The sequence below is a fragment of the Ranitomeya imitator genome, chromosome 7, assembly GCF_032444005.1.
Source record: "Ranitomeya imitator isolate aRanImi1 chromosome 7, aRanImi1.pri, whole genome shotgun sequence".
Taxonomy (NCBI): domain Eukaryota; kingdom Metazoa; phylum Chordata; class Amphibia; order Anura; family Dendrobatidae; genus Ranitomeya; species Ranitomeya imitator.
Window position 1 is genome coordinate 156,642,358 of NC_091288.1, and position 18,538 is coordinate 156,660,895.

The following is an 18,538-nucleotide window of genomic DNA, read 5'->3' on the forward strand; positions in this document are numbered from 1 at the left end:
CTAGCCTGTGGTACACCTAGACATGGCGCTGTACTTGCCCCTGTTAGGGTAGTACCAAGACCCTTTAGGGAACCTGGTGCTGACAGAGTAATGGGAACTAGATATCACCAAACTCGACAATATTTCCCTTGGTCCCCCGCTGAAGGCATGTCTCTCTTGCATAACGCACCAGATCCCACCCAGTGTCCAGTTAGATTTGCACAATATATACAGCAAATTATGCAGACTCACGCTGGAGTTTGGGCAGATGGAGAAGAATTATGTAGAATGAAAATGACTCCTGGACTCTTCCAGGAGCTATTAGCAAATCTACAGGTACATAGGCCCCAAGCAGGAGATGGTGCCTTACAAACGATAGAATCAGGTACACAATTTGTAGATCACTTAATGGTTTTCATGAGGGAGAGACAGAGGCAGAGAGGAACAACGGGAGTGGTGGCTCAGAAATCTGGACAATCAGTAGACGAATATTATCTAAGTGTAGAAAATAATTTCAGAGATGAAGGCATGGATCTAACCGCTGCAGGAATGATGAGGTTAGTTACAAAAACCTTTATAGATGGATTGTCTCCAAAAGTGAAGGAAAAGCTTAAGGCCGCAACCCCTGATTGGAGAACCTTGGAAGACCCACACCTGGCTAGACAGAAAGCTGTAGGGATAGAAATGGACTTAAGAGAAAATTCTAAGCCAGTAAGAATTGCACAGGCTAATACTGGCTCTGCTAATCAAAAGTTTACTTGTCATTACTGTAAGAAGCCAGGACATTTCCAAAGGGAATGTAGGAAGAGAAAAACAGATATAGATTCAGGAACCTTTGTACCCAAAAATAGGATAAATAACCCAGTGCCTGATCAAACAGACAGCTCAGAATGACTGAAAGTTATGCAGGTCTCTCTTCCTTCTAGAAGACCAATAATACAAGTTGAAGTTGAGGGTAAAAATGTACCTTTTCTGATAGATACGGGAGCAACATCCTCCATTTTAAATCAGGACTTTTTACCATATCCTGACAATATATCCTCAAAGGTTACATATGCAGAAGGGTATGATGGTAAAATTCAGGCGTTGCCCTTTACAAAACCTTTAAATGTGAGCTTTGGCCCTAAAACTTTTGTATCCAAATTTTTATTTGCTAAAGGTGCACCTACCTGCTTGTTGGGTACTGATGTCTTAAGTAAAATGCATGCAAACATCCATTTTAGAGAAGATGGCACAGTTATGCTGACCATCCCTGAAGATGCAGAAACTCTGGAACCATATGTTAGAATACAGGCAATGGAGGATTTTCCCGAAATTTACACTCAACAAGCAAAAATTGACTTGTCTCGGGTTCCTGACAGCCTATGGGCAAAAGGAGACACTGATGTAGGATTTTTATCAGTAGCTCCTATACTGTTAGAAACTGCCCCGGGAACCATATTACCTCAGCTTAGGCAATACCCCATCAGCGCCCAGCAAGAACAGGCGATTTCTCAACAAATTCAGGATTATGTGTTACAAGGTGTTTTGGTAGAAATCAGGTCACCCGCCAATACACCCTTATATCCTGTTAAAAAGAAAGTGTCCTCCAAAGAAACTATGGTGAAATATCGCATGGTGCACGACTTACGGGAAATCAATAAGGTTTTGGCACCGGTCACCCCTGTGGTACCGAATCCTCATACCTTACTGTCTCAAATTCCCAGCACTGCTGCATATTTTACGGTAATTGACTTATCAAACGCATTTTTTTCTGTGCCACTACATAAGAACTGTTGGCATTTGTTTGCCTTTACATTCAAGGGTAAACAATTAGCATGGACAAGATTGCCACAAGGTATGGTACACTCACCAACTTTGTACTCTGAAGCAATGCAGACCGTGCTAAAAAAATTTCATCCCAGAACCAGGAGTAGTCATTCTACAGTATGTAGATGACTTACTTATTTGTTGCCCTGATGAGCAGACGGCAGTTACCTCAACTGTTAATTTCTTAATTTTCCTAGCGCAAGAAGGCTGTAAAGTAAACAGACAGAAACTCCAGGCTTGTCAACAAACAGTCGTGTTTTTAGGTCACTGCATATCACAGGGCATCAGACACCTCACACCTCAACGTACGGAAGCCATACGTAACATGCTTGAACCCAGGAATCACAAACAGCTGCGTGCTTTCCTAGGTATTGTTTCACACTGTAGACAGTGGATCATACATGCAAGTCAACTCATGCAGCCTTTATATGACTGTATTGCCAACACACCATATTCACTCAGTGAAGAGGCTAAACAGTCATTTTCCTCTTTGAAAACAGCACTGGTATCAGCTCCGGCTTTGGGACTCCCAGACTACACTAAACCTTTTCAATTGATGGCAGCTGAGATATCCTCACATGCTACAGGGGTGCTCACACAAAAACATGGAAACAAACAGAGACCTGTGGCATACATATCAGCTCATCTGGACCCTGTAGCTAGAGCCGCACCTTCTTGTGTAAGAGTAGTAGCCGCAATTTCACTGTTATTAGATAAAGCTTCTGAGATTGTTCTTGATCACCCACTTCTAGCTCAGACCACTCATGATGTACATGGCATTCTTAACCAGGTCCAACCTAAACATATTTCAATGGCCAGACACCTCCGTCTCCAATGTTCCCTACTACTGCCGCCCAACATTTCCTTTGCCAGGATTCAGACTCTTAATCTTGCGTCTTTGCTCCCTTTAGAGTCTGAGGGGGGTACCATACCTGAGGAAACTGCACCCTCCAACTCCTTTGAAACTGCACTCTCCAACTCCTTTGACCCATCAAAGTCAATGCATGATTGTGTACAATTAATGGAACAAGAGACTCAGGGCTTATGTAATGTACGTGACAAGCCACTCTGTAATGCTACATTTGAACTTTTCATAGATGGCAGTAGATATGCAGATATGAATGGACAATTTCATACAGGTTATGCGGTAGTAACTCGGCATGAAGTGCTGAAAGCAGAACCTCTCCCTGCTAATCAGTCTGCACAAGAAGCAGAACTTACGGCATTAGTTGAAGCTCTAAAAATAGCCAAAGATCAGACAGCAAACATATACACTGATTCTAGATATGCACATGGCATTATTTTCGATTTTGGCGTAATATGGAGAGCCAGAGTTTATATGACTGCTTCAGGTCAACCTGTTAAACATGCCTCCCTCATTAGACAGATTCTGGAGGCAGCACAAGAAACTAAAGAAATAGCGGTGATAAAGGTAGCTGCACATGTGAGACTCGACACCGAGGAAGCCAGGGGTAACGATAAAGCCGATAAGGCAGCAAAACAGGCAGCACGTAAACCCTTACATCATGCCCACACACTAGATAGCTCTGAAGATGATGAGGAAAGATTGAAGGAAGCTCAGAAACAGGTAGACGACGAAGAACGAGGGCAGTGGCAGAAAAAAGGGGCAGAAGATCAGCAAGGATTATGGAAAAAAGGAACTTTGTTGTGTTTACCCAGAGCCTGGTACCCCGCAGTGGCAAGTGACCTCCACCTACCCACGCATGTGTCGGCAAATGGTATGACGCTCAAGGTAAAAGAAAGGTGGTTGGCTCCAGGCTTTGGTAATTTTGCTCGGAACATGTGTGCTGCATGCGCTATATGCCTGGCACACAATCCAGGTCAGGCCATTAAAACCCCAACCAAGCATCATGTAAGACCACTGTATCCCTTTCAAAGACTCCAGATCGACTACATCCAACTTCCTAGGTACAATGGATACGAATATGTGCTTGTGTGTGTGGACATGTTCTCAGGGTGGCCAGAGGCTTATCCAGTTCGTAAAGCCTCAGCAAAAACTACTGCCATTAAAATAGCACATGAACTGATACCCCGTTACGGCATGCCTGAGGTGATCGAGTCAGATAGGGGTACCCATTTTACTGGGGAAATATTCCAGAATGTTATGAAAATGTTGGGAGTAGAAAACCAGTTTCACACTCCATATCATCCACAGAGTTCAGGTAAAGTGGAAAGATTAAATGGGACAATAAAATTAAAAATCCAGAAGGCCATGGCAGAAACAGGAAAGCCTTGGACCGAGTGTCTACCACTTGCCCTGTATTCCATCCGAAACACCCCAAGGGGGAAGGCTAAGCTGTCACCACATGAGATTCTTTTTGGTAGAGCAGCAAATTTGGGTTGTTATTTTCCACAACAACTGATGTTGAATACTGAGACTTTAACTGCTTATGTACAAGAATTACAAAAACGTTTAACTAAAGTGCATTCGCAAGTTTTTGCTTCCCTTCCAGATCCAGAAAATCTCGAAGGAGGCCACAAGTTGGAACCTGGTGATCAAGTCTACGTGAAAAGACACACCAGAAAGACTCTGGAACCGAGATTTGACGGACCTTTCCAAGTCCTGTTAACAACTCCAACAGCAGTCAAGCTTGAAGGAAAGGCATCATGGATACATGCAAGCCATTGCAAAAAAGCAGTATAAGACTCATGATATTGATGTTAATAATGTTAACCTCAACGGAGGCATGGGAAAGACTGAATTCTCTAGCCCCTTTGAACAATAGATTTCGTACAACATCATAGAAAATTAGTGCATGACTTGTTAAATAATACGCAACCCCTGGCAGATTGTTGGATCTGTACCCATTCACCAGTATCAGCCACAAGTATACCTTTTCTAGCAGTTCCCGTGTCAGCTGAAGAAATATTCGCTTGGCCTAATTGTTCAGACAACCTGGCCAACAACCAACCTGGCAATACTAGACTATGGAATACTACAATCGCCATACCAATTGTGGGATGGGTAGAATTTCCTTGGTGGCAGGGCAATCTTACAGGAAAAATAGACAACTTACAATATTTAGCATTCAAGGGAGGAAAATGGGTACCTAGGAATAAGACTGGATTAACTGATTTAGGACAGGTCCCCACTGAAAATCTACAGCTCAGTTTCAGTACAACCACCCCTTCCTCTGATGCTTTCAAACCTACAGTATTGGAAAGATACATACATAATAGAAAATGGGAACATTCTGAGTTGTTCCCCCAAGGTGATGCAAACAGTTGTACAAGTAAGCCGGGGAACCTGGTTTGTAATGAATCCAATGAGTATGTCAACGGAATGCATGTATGTGGGAATCCCGCAGCCGGGTACTGTAGCCCCTTGGGACAAAAACCCTCTTGGTGTATGCTTCAGAATGTATCTAGTTTTGTGGATTTGGCTCACAGATTGGTATTGCAGCACTCAGCTTTGTGGGATCTGCCTGAGGGTACATTTTGGATATGCGGAGAAGGAGCATATAAATGGCTTCCCGTAGGTATAAAGGGTACTTGTACATTAGGACGCCTAACCCCGGCTACTTTCATAATTTCAAATAAACAAGTGAATATGCAAGCCGTGCCCAAGCACACACTGTATAAAAGAGCTGCAGATAACTCACCACGTCCCTCGGGGAGGCCGCATATAGTACAAATGGGAATTCCCAACAAAATTGCTAGTACCATTTTTATTTATCCTATGTTAACACAAATGTGGGATAAATTAGTTAGAGCCACGGATTATCTAGATGATCAGATTTGGGATATATTGGACATATTAAACACTAGTATAGCTGTACAGAATCAGCTTATAATAGTCACTAACCAACATACCCTGGTATTGGATTACCTAACTGCCTCACAAGGGGGTATGTGTCAAATCATCGGACCCACCTGCTGTCATTATATAGACCCGAATAGTACTATGAGTATGAGATTTAAATTAAAAGACGTACAACGACTCAGGGATCAGTATGACAAAGACAATGACCAAAATAAGGATAGCTGGTGGTCAGATACCTTTTCTTTTCTTAACCCGGCCAATTGGTTCAGAGGGATCGGTGGGTGGGTTACCGGGATTATGCAAAGCCTAATACATACAGTTATGGTTATTGTAATTATATATGTATTATTCAAGGTTGTACTCAAGGGTATCTCGGTATGCACAAATAAATTTTGTGTAATGGATGCGAGAATATAAAGTTTTTTTTTGTAATATCACAAAAAGAATGACTAAAATGATCGACAAGGTTTTGAATGGAATATGTCAAAGGGGGGATTGTGAAGAGCAGAACAAAAATGATTACCTCAATGAACAAAAATAAAAAAAAAGAATTTGTGATAAATATTGACCTGTCCATTCAAGGACATTTTAGCTATAGTATGAAATCCTGTTTTTCTTGTCTGTGGAATTGCCTTTGTACTGTTTGTTGTGAAACTGCCGCCCACGAAACTGTTTTCTTTTCTTTTCTTTCTTTCCTGTTTTGTCTCTTTGTTTAAACATGCAAAACTTATATAACCACTAAACCTACTGAAACAACTATATAAAGAAGGGATAGCACCTTGAAGGCAGGCGTGCTTCAGAGACTTCCCAGTGATACACTATACAAGACGTGTCTTGTGTATTATTTCTGGTGATTCCCCACTTCCAAAGGCTGCTCCGACTGAGTGTGATCCCGACAACAGCAAATCGAAAATCTTGCAATTCTTCCTTACAAACACCACAATAAACTCTATTAAAAGCATCTCAGAGTTTGGTTGGGAAGAGGAACAAATATCACATCTAGGTATTGTATTCAAAAAAAGTAACACAATACACGCAAACTGTGAGACATTTCTGGCCACTATCACAAAAGATCTCCAACCATGGGGGAATATAGGACTGTCATGGATGGGCAGAGTACTGGCGATAAAGACAGTGATCTTACCGAAACTTTTATACATTTTTAGGGCTCTTCCTCTTACTTTCCCAATGTCATTTTTTAACAGCTGCAACAAAAAAATCTCCTCATTTGTTTGGGGTGAAAAGAGAGCTAGAGTAGATAGAACAATTCTTTATAAACATAAATATAACGGAGGAATGGGAATTCCAAACATTCTAGCATACTTCCACGCCAACCTAATCAAACAAAGCCAATACTGGTTAATTGAAGCTGTCAATTCATCTTGGATAGATCTAGAAAGAGATCATAGCATCTCAAGTACCCTTAAAAACCTCCTCTTCAGCCATATATTTAATTTAAAAAAATATAAACTCAATCACCCTATTTTTCTAGCAATTACCCAGTCTTGGGATCATCTTGCCTCACTGAATAAAGCTGAGAAATCAACACTGAAAGAGAATTTCCCAATATCTCTGATTGCTTCTGCTTTCGGATTCTCGGTACCTGAAACTTGGACAAAAAATGGCATCCGTAAGTTGGGAGATATTCTCGCAGCTGATAAGATACTCAGTTTTTCTGAAATTAAAAGCAAATTCAAGGTACCATCCTCAGACGTTATGCAATACTGCATGATTAAGGAGCACCTTCAAAAATTCTTTAGTATGGTTCCTCCGAAAACGGAAGCAATTCACCTTCTTCTAAACAATCCTAATCATAAAATCTTCTGGAGCACTAAATTTCTCTACAGTTCTTTCAATAAGGATGGTGACTTCACAAAAAACAAGTATATGGTCAAATGGGAGAGGGACCTCCAGTTCTGCGCAACAAAAGAACAATGGGAGAGAGCAATAAAAAATTCATATTCTTCAAATATATCAATACAGCTACATGAGTCATTCTATAAGTTATTAACAAGATGGTACCTTACTCCATCTAGGGTAGCACATTTCAAATCTGGTATATCTCCACTATGCTGGAGAGGGTGTGGGCTCAAAGGAGATTTGAAACACATTTTTTGGACATGCCCAGCTCTCACAGAGCTTTGGGAAAAGATTTCCATATATATCAGTGGACTTCTTGACAAGAACTTCATCCTTTCTCCACAAACGGCACTTTTCTTCTTAGACATGGAAGATGTACACCATTCAACTAAAAAGGTCATAATACATCTGTTGCTGATAACCAAAAGCTTGATTGCCACCTTCTGGCGAAGAACTGACATACCAAGGTTCTCTGACATTGTGGACAGACTAAAGACGCATAATACCCTGGACTTGAAATTTGCAATAGCTAATGGATGTTTGCATAAATACGACAAAAAATGGAGCATTTGGAACACTAAACACCAAGCCTTAGATTAGTTAATGTTATTTTGTTAAATTTTTACTTTTAGGTTAAAGGTGGCTGTTGCGCTACTTTGATGTATATAGTTTTGAATATAGAAATTCATGGAAGCTTATCTGCTCAAGACAGTTCAATACTGTAGCAACTATACAAATAGTTACAAATTTGTCTATATTACTAATAAAGTTGTTTCTTCTTTCCCCTCCCTTTCCCAATACCTCACCCCCCCTCTATCCCCATCATCAATGCGAAATATCACACATATAAATAAAATGCAGATGTCTTAAAAAATAGTTAAAATGTTCAATAAAAACGTTTGAAAAGAATCCTGTGTTATTTAAATGTACTTTTGCTTTTTACTTATTTAGATGAGAATAAACCCTGCTCTATTTTGTTTCTTGTAGGTTTTGTCTATATTTATCCCCCAGTTGCCATTGGACCGTCCCCAGTGCAGATCCATTGCTCATGCGCTGTGCAGTCTACCTCTGCTTGCTTCTCCCAGCACATCTCTGCCCTGCCTCCCCTTCTGACATAGTATACTCTACATATAGAGTACACTATATGCTCCAGTACAATACTCTGTCTACTCGATTGCATCTTCTTCTGTCTTCACCACTATAGCCGCCTGAGTGGTTTTACATCATAGTTCACTGTCTACTAGCAGAGCTCAGCTCTCCTGCACACTGCCCTGTCGGAACAACATAGCTTGTAACAGCTAGGCACAGCAGAGCTAAGCTGTGTTTGCTGCCTGCTGCTGACAGATCAGAGATGTGAAACTGCAAATACTGATCTGTTAATGCATATGACAGAAGATAATCTTCTGCCATATGCATGAGTAGAGCAGTGTTTGCAGTTTTGTATCACTGATCTGTCAGCAGCAGGTAATAAACAGAGCTTAACTCTGCTGTGCCTAGCTGTTACAAGCTCACTTGTAGAGGAGTGCAGGAGAGTTGAGCGCTGCTAGAAATACAGAAGTATATATGGGAGAAGATAAAGTGGTCATGCACGGGACCGTACAGAGACAGGGTACAGAAGTATAAGGTGAATTCTACACTTAGATTGTTTTGATTGTAACTCAAAGAGGAAGGGTAATTCAGGAGCATCCACAAGAGGGAGGAGGGGTCTGCAGCACTCAGGAGAAGCAAGCACGCATGGCTGATTTGTAGTTTTAGGGATAAGACTGCCCATTTTGCAAAGAGAAACTGAAAAAAGGAAGATCAAGATATACACAAAAGTACAAGAAATGTTTGGCTTAATCTGAATATTAAAGAGGTTGTCCCAGGTCCAAAGTAATTTTCCTCCTAAATCCCTATCTATTTGGTGTCATAATCTAAGGTATTTTCTAATGTACTTGAATTAAAAATTCCCTATCCTTCACTAACTACTCTGCTTTTCTATTTTTTTTTTACTTCCTTTGAGGACGCGTCATTTGAGAGTCCCAGTGCATCTAGGGATACTCATCGAAGGGTCATCAGGGGACAGAGACTGCGGTGACTGCTTCAACCCCTGCCCCCTCCCTGAAATGAAGGGTCAGCGGCATTTTAACACTATAAACTGCCATACTGTGATATTGTGGAATATAGTACAAGCAATCAAATGATAGCAGGTTCAAGTCCCCTATGGACTGAAAAATAAAAATATTGTAATAATTAGAAAACATAATATTAATACTCTACCTTTTCCCAGCTAAAAATAAGGATATTTAAAAATTAAAAAGAAAAAGTATCTCATATTACCACACCCTTAAGAGGTCAGATCTTTCAGAATATAAAATAAGATAACCCTTATGGTAAATGATGTAAAGAATGAAAAAACTAAACACTATACATTAGAATAAGAAGCAGCAAGCACAATGATGAAACTAATAACATTTCTGACCAAGAACTCCTCGATCACGGAGATCTCATCGTCATCCTCATCAGCAGACAGATTGGCTTCTAGCGGGAAACTGTCCAAACTACAGTCGTTTTCTGACGAAGGCATTTTGTCTACATCCAAAGAAATAGTGTTCTTCATGTGAAATCTGGATATACCTGCAGAGACGATGGATGACGGCTTCATTTATTTTTTTGAAAGAACCATTTACAATAATGGCCAGTTAGAGTTAAATGACTGACAATGAAAGTCTACAGAGAACATATCCTCTCCATCTACAGAAAGGATCATATTGACCAGATACATGAAACCGCTGATCATCGGTGGCATGTAAATGTAACGTGATTCATAATGTAATTTCATCATTATGGGCTCCTCAATCAGTTGCAGATATCTGAAGACCATGGTTGGTCCAGGCACAGAAACCTCTCAGGTTGCCCCTTCTTTATATTACTAGATCATGTAACATAATATACAATAGTGAGGTTCTCTAGTGGACTTGCAATATATTCTCCAAATATATCCATCTCTAGAAAAGCAATAATATGCCTGCGTTACCTTTGGATGTAGGCAGAGGAGTGCTGGAAGTGGTAGCATCACCCAGAAATGAACCCGATTCTTCTGTTCTTGGCCGTTTGCTCTTTCCCGGCTCCTCCTGCTCATCCTCCGAGCTCGGAGCTTCCTCTGATGGCTTGTTTTCAGGAGATGCTTCTTTGTCTTCGCCAACGCTTTGAGCAGGGGTCAAGTTAAGCTTGGACAACTTATCACTTTTTGCTTTTTCCTCCATAAACTGTTTCCGCAACTCGCTTTCCTCAACAAACACATGAGAAATGAACTTTGTTGTCCTCTGACGCCCTTCATCCTCCATGAAACCCTAGAACGGACAGCAAATATTGTATGAGGAAATGTTGTTGCATTAGATGATTGTTCTGTGCCAAGGGTGGTAATCTGGGGCAATTCGTAAGCGTTATAAGAGGGGGGAGTCAAAACATTTCCGCACTCCTGTTGTAGAATTTATTTTAAGAAAAAAGACATATGTAATTTTTTGACACAATCTCCCTGCCTTTCACTACATTCTGTCCATCTGTAATCAAAATGTTAGACTGAGCTGCGAGCCACCAAAGCACCGCTGTCTTCATCTCCTCAACAGACGTGAATCGTTGTGTTGGTCACAACAGAATCAGCTCAATGTTGTCATCAGTCGTGGACGGGCATTCAGCTCCTTCTTCTGCATCACTGACACTGGTGAGATCTTCTTTGACAAAACAATTTTTCTATTCTGTGGGTAAAGTCTTTAATAAATATCGGCACCAGACCTAAAAAATGAATCACTGCCTGATGCTCTTTCTTTATGTAAATGACGAGTGGGGAAGCCATTGTTTCTCACAGTCACAAATGAACTGACATAATGATCTCTAACCTGGACATCAGTGACTGAGGGGGCAGCCACCTTGTGCAGAAAGTGTTGGTAAGACGGGGCAGTCAAAAGAAATTTCAATATAACCGGAGTGGGGAATATTTTTGACCCAAACTCATATCTTAATTTATAAAGCAATATTACTTCCATGGTGCTGCACGTGAGGACGGTTTACGTACAAAATACATTTTGAAAATATAGAGAACATACTAACAGTGACAGACCGGTACAGTGGGGCGAGGACCCTGCACTCAAGGGCTAAGAGTCTATGAGACTAGGGAAAAGAGACAGTAGGTCGGGGGGTTACAGAAGCTCCGGTGTTGATGAGGTGGTAGAAGGCTTATTGACGGCTGTAGGCTTTCCTCAACATATATGTTTTCAGGATACGTTTGATGATTTCCATTGTGGGAGACATTGACAGTGCTTAGGCACTGAACTGCAGAGGATGGGGGAATGCTCGAGGAAGTATTGGAGATGACTGGGTGATGAACATACGAGAGCAGAGCACAGAAAGAGGTCTTGTGAGGACAGGAGATTACATGTGGGGAGATATCTGGAGAATAGTTTGGAGATGTATGGGAAAGAGATTATGGACTTGAAAAAAAAGTTAAAAAAAGGAGAAAGAAAACATGGAAATACTGATAAAGCAGAAAATAGCACCTGACCTTAATGAGCATGTGTCTCTCTAACAACCGGCACAACATTCGGGCCTCCAGCTTCCCGACATTCATTGCCATTTTGATTTCTCTTTGGGAAATTCCTTTTGTTCCTCGATTTTCAACTGCCAAAATAACCAGGCAAAATTAGAGTAGTTTGTGAGGTGTCAGGAATAGGAGGTTAGGGAACAGTTACCTGTCCCGAAATATGGTCCAAAGATCAGTTCGCGTACCAGAACTTGACCCTGAACCCCACTGAAAACAACAATACAACCATTTCTTTTTGCTCCCTGTGTTCAGAGTTTAGCACAAGACACTAAAAGCCCGGTACAAACTCCAGACTTTTAAAGGTGTTTTCCCTCAAACAAAAGTTCTTTTTAATCACTAGATCTTGGAATAATAATAACTTCCGCAATGAGATATGTTTAAATAGAATGTTTCAGTGCAGAGACAGTCTATAAAAAGTAACACTGCATTAAATGGCCCTTACCTCTGGAACTGTATGGCAGATTTAAAAGAAGAAAAAAAAAAGCAGAATGTTCAGATCACCGAGAATAAAAGAAACAACCGGGCCCTTCTGACATGACATCAATTAGATTGTCTAGATAAAGCATTTCATTTGGAATTCTCCATACACATAAGTAAGTGAAATGCTGGTTTTACCATACTAAGTGAATGACAAAAGTTACTGTTAACGTTTAACTTCCTAGAAACAAAAGGTCAAAAAGATTAACTTCTACCCCTATTTCTGTGGACGGCGAAGAGTCGACTGTGGCTATAAACAGACCAGATAAAATAAAGACTCCAGGGACATGTTGTATTAAGTAGCATTATGTTGGGGTACATGAAAAATTACTTGGTACATTGTATATTTTTGTTTGTCACGTAAATTAATATTAAAAAAAAGACAACTATGGTTTAGTCTTTAGTGTTAATCAGGATATTATTGTATATATCCGATTCATGTCTCCATACCTATTGTTAGCACTTTATCCACATGCGCTCCCCCAACCCCCGCCCCAAAAAAGATCACAAAAACATTTTATCAAAGTGATCACACTAGAATTATGGCGTAAATCGCATTCAAGGGATTTTTGCGACTTTTGCCACTTTGATTCCAGTTTGTCCCAGCTTCGCTAAAGTAGGCAGAACTGATGTGGGATGGGGTGAGAAGCCACAGCTTGTCTAACTCATGGTGATGAAGCTGGGGCGTTCCTCACACCAGAAAGCTAAGATTTGTGGCAAGACGCACACCACTTGTCAGACGCTCTTGAGGCATTAAGACCAGTGTGACCGCTGCCGGTCCTGATGAATCGGAACCCATGTTTTCAGGATTTCCTTAGTATTGATGGATCTAGTATCAAAGCATTAGAAATTGCCACATGTTGTATCACCTGTGAAATGCTAAGGAAATCATGAGAACATGATGTGTTGGGGGCCGTGAGGACTGGAGTTTGGGGGGCACTGCTCCAGATGCCAGCTGTGTAAACTGGTGATAACCCAGTTAAAGGCCGCTGGTAGATCTTGCATCAGCAATTGTCTCAGTCTCAACACTAAGCTGCAAGTCAGCATCAGCAACAGTCAAAGAGAGTCTCAACACTAAGCTGCAAGTAAGCATCAGCTACTGTCTCAGAGAGTCTCATCACTAAGCTACAAGTCAGCATCAGCAACTGTTTCACAAAGTCTCAACACTAAGCTGCAAGTCAGCATCAGCAACTGTCTCAGAGTCTCGACACGAAGCTGCAAGTCAGCATCGGCAACTGTCTCAGAGAGTCTCATCACTAAGCTGCAAGTCAGCATCGGCAACTGTCTCAGAGTCTCAACACAAAGCTGCAAGTCATCATCAGCAACTGTCTCACAAAGTCTCAATACTAAGCTGCAAGTCAGCATCAGCAACTGTGTCAGAAAGTCTCAATACTAAGCTGCAAGTCAGCATCAGCAACTGTCTCACAAAGTCTCAACACTAAGCTGCAAGTCAGCATCAACAACTGTCTCACAAAGTCTCAACACTAAGCTGCAAGTCAGCATCAGCAACTGTGTCAGAAAGTCTGAACACTGAGCTGTACCTCCGCTTTCTCATCAGCAGCAGTCTCAGAACTATCATCACTTGGCTGTAAACCTGCTAGTATCTTCAATAACAGCCTTGGAACATATTATCACTGATTTGTGGTCCACCTTTCCTTGTGTTACCAGCAGCTTCTGAAGGTATCATCAGAGTGACTGTGCTGTAACCCAGATGTCTCATTAGCAGGAGTCTCACAGTGTTCCCAGCAACCTCAGAACTTACCATCACTGATCTGTAACCCAGCTTTCCTACTGCTTGTGGCAATGCAGTTACAGTGACCAGCGGCAAAGCTGGGATATAGCTAAGAGCTTGTTACAATATGCTAATCAAATGCACAAACAATGGTGCCCCAAATTACATGGAGGGTTTTAGGTACATGGGTGGAGCTCAATGTAAAATATGAAAATGACTGTGCGCGGAACACAGATTTTCTTTAAAAAAAAGATAACCCATCAAATTGAGCAAGTAAAAGATTTAAAGACATTTCTTTATTCTTCTGTATTAGTAGATCATTGTCAAAACCTGCATTATCTGATCGGAAGATACATGATTTGATTGAATAATCGACCATGAGCGGCGCAGAGCAATAGACCCCTCTCTAGTAGAATATCTGCCTACATTTGCCTTATTAGCGTTACCAAGTACAGGAGATACATACTGAGCTCATAGGTTTGGGTGAGCATATCCTTCTCATAAATGAGTTCTACTGGCAAAGACGTTTTTATATCTTCCTCGGCTTCAAGATCTTCATCTTTTTTCTTGTACTCTTTGAGAAGCTTTATACATCGGATCATTATATCAGTACCTGGGGAACCACAAAAAAAAACAAACAATATTTCCTGCCTTGTTGCATTTTACACATTTGTTGGTAATAATGCTGGAGTTTTATTTAAGCGCTCGTTCAGACACAGCAGAATATCTGGTAATGCAGCCAACCTCGCTTAGTCTTGAAGCGCCCGGCTTGTGGCTGAAGCTCCAGTAATGGTATGGAAAGTATCTGTATAATGCCAGCGTTCCCCATACAATGATAAAGCCTCTTAAAGAGTCGCTCGGGCACACCCTGCAAATGAAGATGGCAAATCGAGACATTAATAAAAGTAATTAGCCAAAAGCACAAAATCAGCAGTGTAATAGCGCTTAATCCTGCAAAAACACACAGCACAAATGTTAGAAGGAGCGCTGCTCTGAGGCTGGCCGGATCAATGGATGCCGACTTTCCTGGTAGCAGGGTAGAAGGACCAGCTTGGACCAGCAGAGCGACAATGCCGAGAGAGGAGACGTGGCCAAGAGAGGAGACGTGGCCGAGAGAGGGGACGTGGCCGAGAGAGGAGACGTGGCCGAGAGAGGAGACGTGGCCGAGAGAGGAGACGTGGCCGAGAGAGGAGACGTGGCCGAGAGAGGAGCCGAGAGGAGACGTGGCCGAGAGAGGAAACGTGGCCGAGAGAGGAAACGTGGCCGAGAGAGGAGACGTGGCCGAGAGAGGAGACGTGGCCGAGAGAGGAGACGTGGCCGAGAGGGGAGACGTGGCCGAGAGGGGAGACGTGGCCGAGAGGAGACGTGGCCGAGAGGGGAGACGTGGCCGAGAGGGGAGACGTGGCCGAGAGAGGAGACGTGGCCGAGAGAGGAGACAAGGCCGACAGTAAGGAGACATCTGCATATAAAGTATACAATTCATCTGTAGATTTTCAATATACATTACCAGTTCTTCTCGAAGGTTAACCAAAGTTTCTGTTTTATTAGGACATTCACTTAATATCTGGGAAACTCTCTCTGACAGCAAGTCATACTTATTTCTCCTAAAGATAAGGAAAGAAAAGCCAGGCAATGACTGGTGAAATCTGCTTAGTATTCTCACTGTGTGCACATTTTATAAGCATTTTTTTTAAACAGGGTAAATTAAAATGAATACAGACAACTCAAATTCATACAAAACAGTCTCTCATGTTACATCCATTAGCCAGAGCTTACAAAGAATAAAGACAATTGAGAACGGAGATAACCATCCACTGGGATTTATTCACCTACAATTTTATCAGTGAAATGATACATATTCTAGAGAAGGGGTCCCCAACCTGAAACTTTGGAGCCATATGTGGCTTGTGGGCCCGTGATGGCAGCAGTTTGCCAGCTTGATGTAACAGCTATAGCCCTGCACAGGAGAGCAGATCAGAATGGGGGTAAGGCCCTGGAGCTTGGCATTCTGCCTTGGCATGAGGTTAGTGGAAAAGCTTTAGTTCTCACTACACCGGTAATAGGGGCTCTGGGTGTCAGTACTGTGAGTGGGGCAGGAGCTGGATGTGTTGAGTGTAGCTGCTCCATACACACCTCTAAGACTGACACCTGGCGGCTCCTGGGAGGAATAAAGTTCATTTTCTCCCACCTGCTCTTTCAGTACAGTGGCCGTTCAGTATTGGAACGCTATTACCCTGCAGGCTAACAGGGTTTGGGAAGATAACAGCTCCCTTTTAACTTCAATTTTGTTAGTAAGTGACAGGTCCTCTTTAAAGTGGTATTCCCAACTCATACATTTATGTGGCATCTAAAGAATATGCCCCTGTATGTAAAATAGATGTGTCCTCACCAATGGGACATGCATTTTACTTCGAGAACAGATCCTGAGAGCCGTCTTGGTCAGTACTAATGAGTCCTGTGGCAAAATCTGCACTTGTTCTGGACATAAATGCAGGACACATTGGTGACTGTGAGTCTACCATACATTAATCAGATGACTACAGTTGAGTGAAAAAGTGTTTGCCCCGTCCTGATTTCTTATTCTGTTGCCTGTTTGTCACACTTAAATGTTTCAGATCACCACACAAATGTAAATATTAGACAAGGATAACACAAGTAAATACAAAATGCCGTTTTTAAATGAAAGTCTTTATTATTAAGGGAAAACAAATCCAAACCTACAGGTCCCTGTGTGAAAAAGTGATTGCCCCAAACTGAAAACATAAATAGTGATTTATCACATCTTTGGGAAGCGGAGTGCAAATTCCCTAGCCACACGTAGACCTGATTACTGCCATACCTGTTCTCAATCAAGAAATCACTTACACAGGACCTGCCTGACAAAGTGAATTAGACCAAAGAATCCTCAAAAGCTAGAGATTATGCCGTAATCCATAGAAATTCTGGAACAAATGAGAAACAAAGAAATTGAGATCTATCAGTCTGGAAAAGGTCATAAAGCCATTTCTAAAGCTTTGAGACTCCAGCAAACCACAGTGAGAGCCATTATCCACGAATGGTGAAAACAGAACAGTGATGAATCTCCTCCAGGAGTGGCTGGTCGACCAAAATTACCCCAAGAGTATAGCGAAAACTCATCCAAGAGGTCGCAAAAGACCCCCACATAAACATCCAAAGAACCGCAGGCTCACTTGCCTCAGTTACGGTCAGTGTTCATGACTCAACCATAAGAGACTGGGCAAAAATGGCCTGCATGGCAGAGTTCCAAGACAAAAGCCACTGATGAGCAATAAGACCTTAAAGCTTTATCTCAGTTTTGCCAGAAAACATTTTGATGATTTCCATGGCTTCTGGGAGAATATTCTGTGGACCGACGAGACAAAAGTTGAACATTTTGGAAGGTGCATGTGCCATTACATCTGGCATAGAAGTAACACAGCATTAAAATATGGTGGTGGTAGTGTGATGGTCTTGGGTTGTTTTGCTACTTCAGGACCTGGAAGACTCACTGTGGTAAATGGAACCATGAATTCTGCAGTCAACAAGAAAATCCTGAAGGAGAATGTCCGACCATCTGTTCGTGACTAGAGTTGAGCGAATATGTTCAGGTTCGCTTTTATTCGGCAAGCTATAGCGCTTACCGAATAAGCTGCAGAGGGAACCGGCTTCCTGAATCGCACTGGCTGATCAGCTGATCGGAGCCGCAGCTGCATGTGTCTCGGCTGTGTTGCAGCACATGCATAGATAGCCTGTTTGTTGGGCTCTCCATGCATGTGCTGTGACTGTGACATAGCCGAGACACATGCAGCTGTGGCGCTGATCAGCCGGAGCGATTCATGAAGGCGGTTCCTTCCGTAGCTTATTCGGTAAGCGCTATAGCTTGCTGAATAAGAGGGAACCCGAACATATTTGCTCAACGTTATTCGTGACCTCAAGCGCACTTGGGTTATGCAGCAGGACAATGACCGACAACACACCAGCAAGTCCACCTCTGAGTGGCTTAAGAAAAACAAAATTAAGATTTTGGAGTGAAATAGTCAAGACCTGACCTTAATCCGATTGAGATGCTGTGGCATGACCTAAAAAAGGCGGTTCATGCTAGTAAACCCCCCAAGGTGGCTGAATTAAAACAATTCTGCAAAGATGACTGGGTCAAAATTCCTCCAGAGCGTTGTTCAAGACTCATTGCCAGTTATCGCAAACACTTGATTGCAGTTGTTGCTGCTAATGGTGGCTGAACCAGTTATTAGGTTTAGGGGGCAATCATTTTTTCACACAGGGCCCTGTAGGTTTGGATTTCTTTTTCCCTTAATAATAA

General features: G+C 42.0%; 1 protein-coding gene across 1 annotated transcript in view; it reads right to left on the bottom strand.

The window, feature by feature from the left end:
• GTF3C1 (general transcription factor IIIC subunit 1) overlaps window positions 1-18,538 on the bottom strand; it is a 191,310-nt gene that overhangs the window by 129,895 nt on the left and 42,877 nt on the right. Inside the window, exons 5-10 of the mRNA XM_069733955.1 lie at window positions 15,728-15,824; window positions 14,965-15,088; window positions 14,687-14,833; window positions 11,973-12,088; window positions 10,449-10,764; window positions 9,894-10,048 (exon numbers count right to left, since the gene is read on the bottom strand). Coding sequence (XP_069590056.1) covers window positions 9,894-10,048; window positions 10,449-10,764; window positions 11,973-12,088; window positions 14,687-14,833; window positions 14,965-15,088; window positions 15,728-15,824 — 955 coding nt within the window. The remainder of the gene's footprint in view (window positions 1-9,893; window positions 10,049-10,448; window positions 10,765-11,972; window positions 12,089-14,686; window positions 14,834-14,964; window positions 15,089-15,727; window positions 15,825-18,538) is intronic.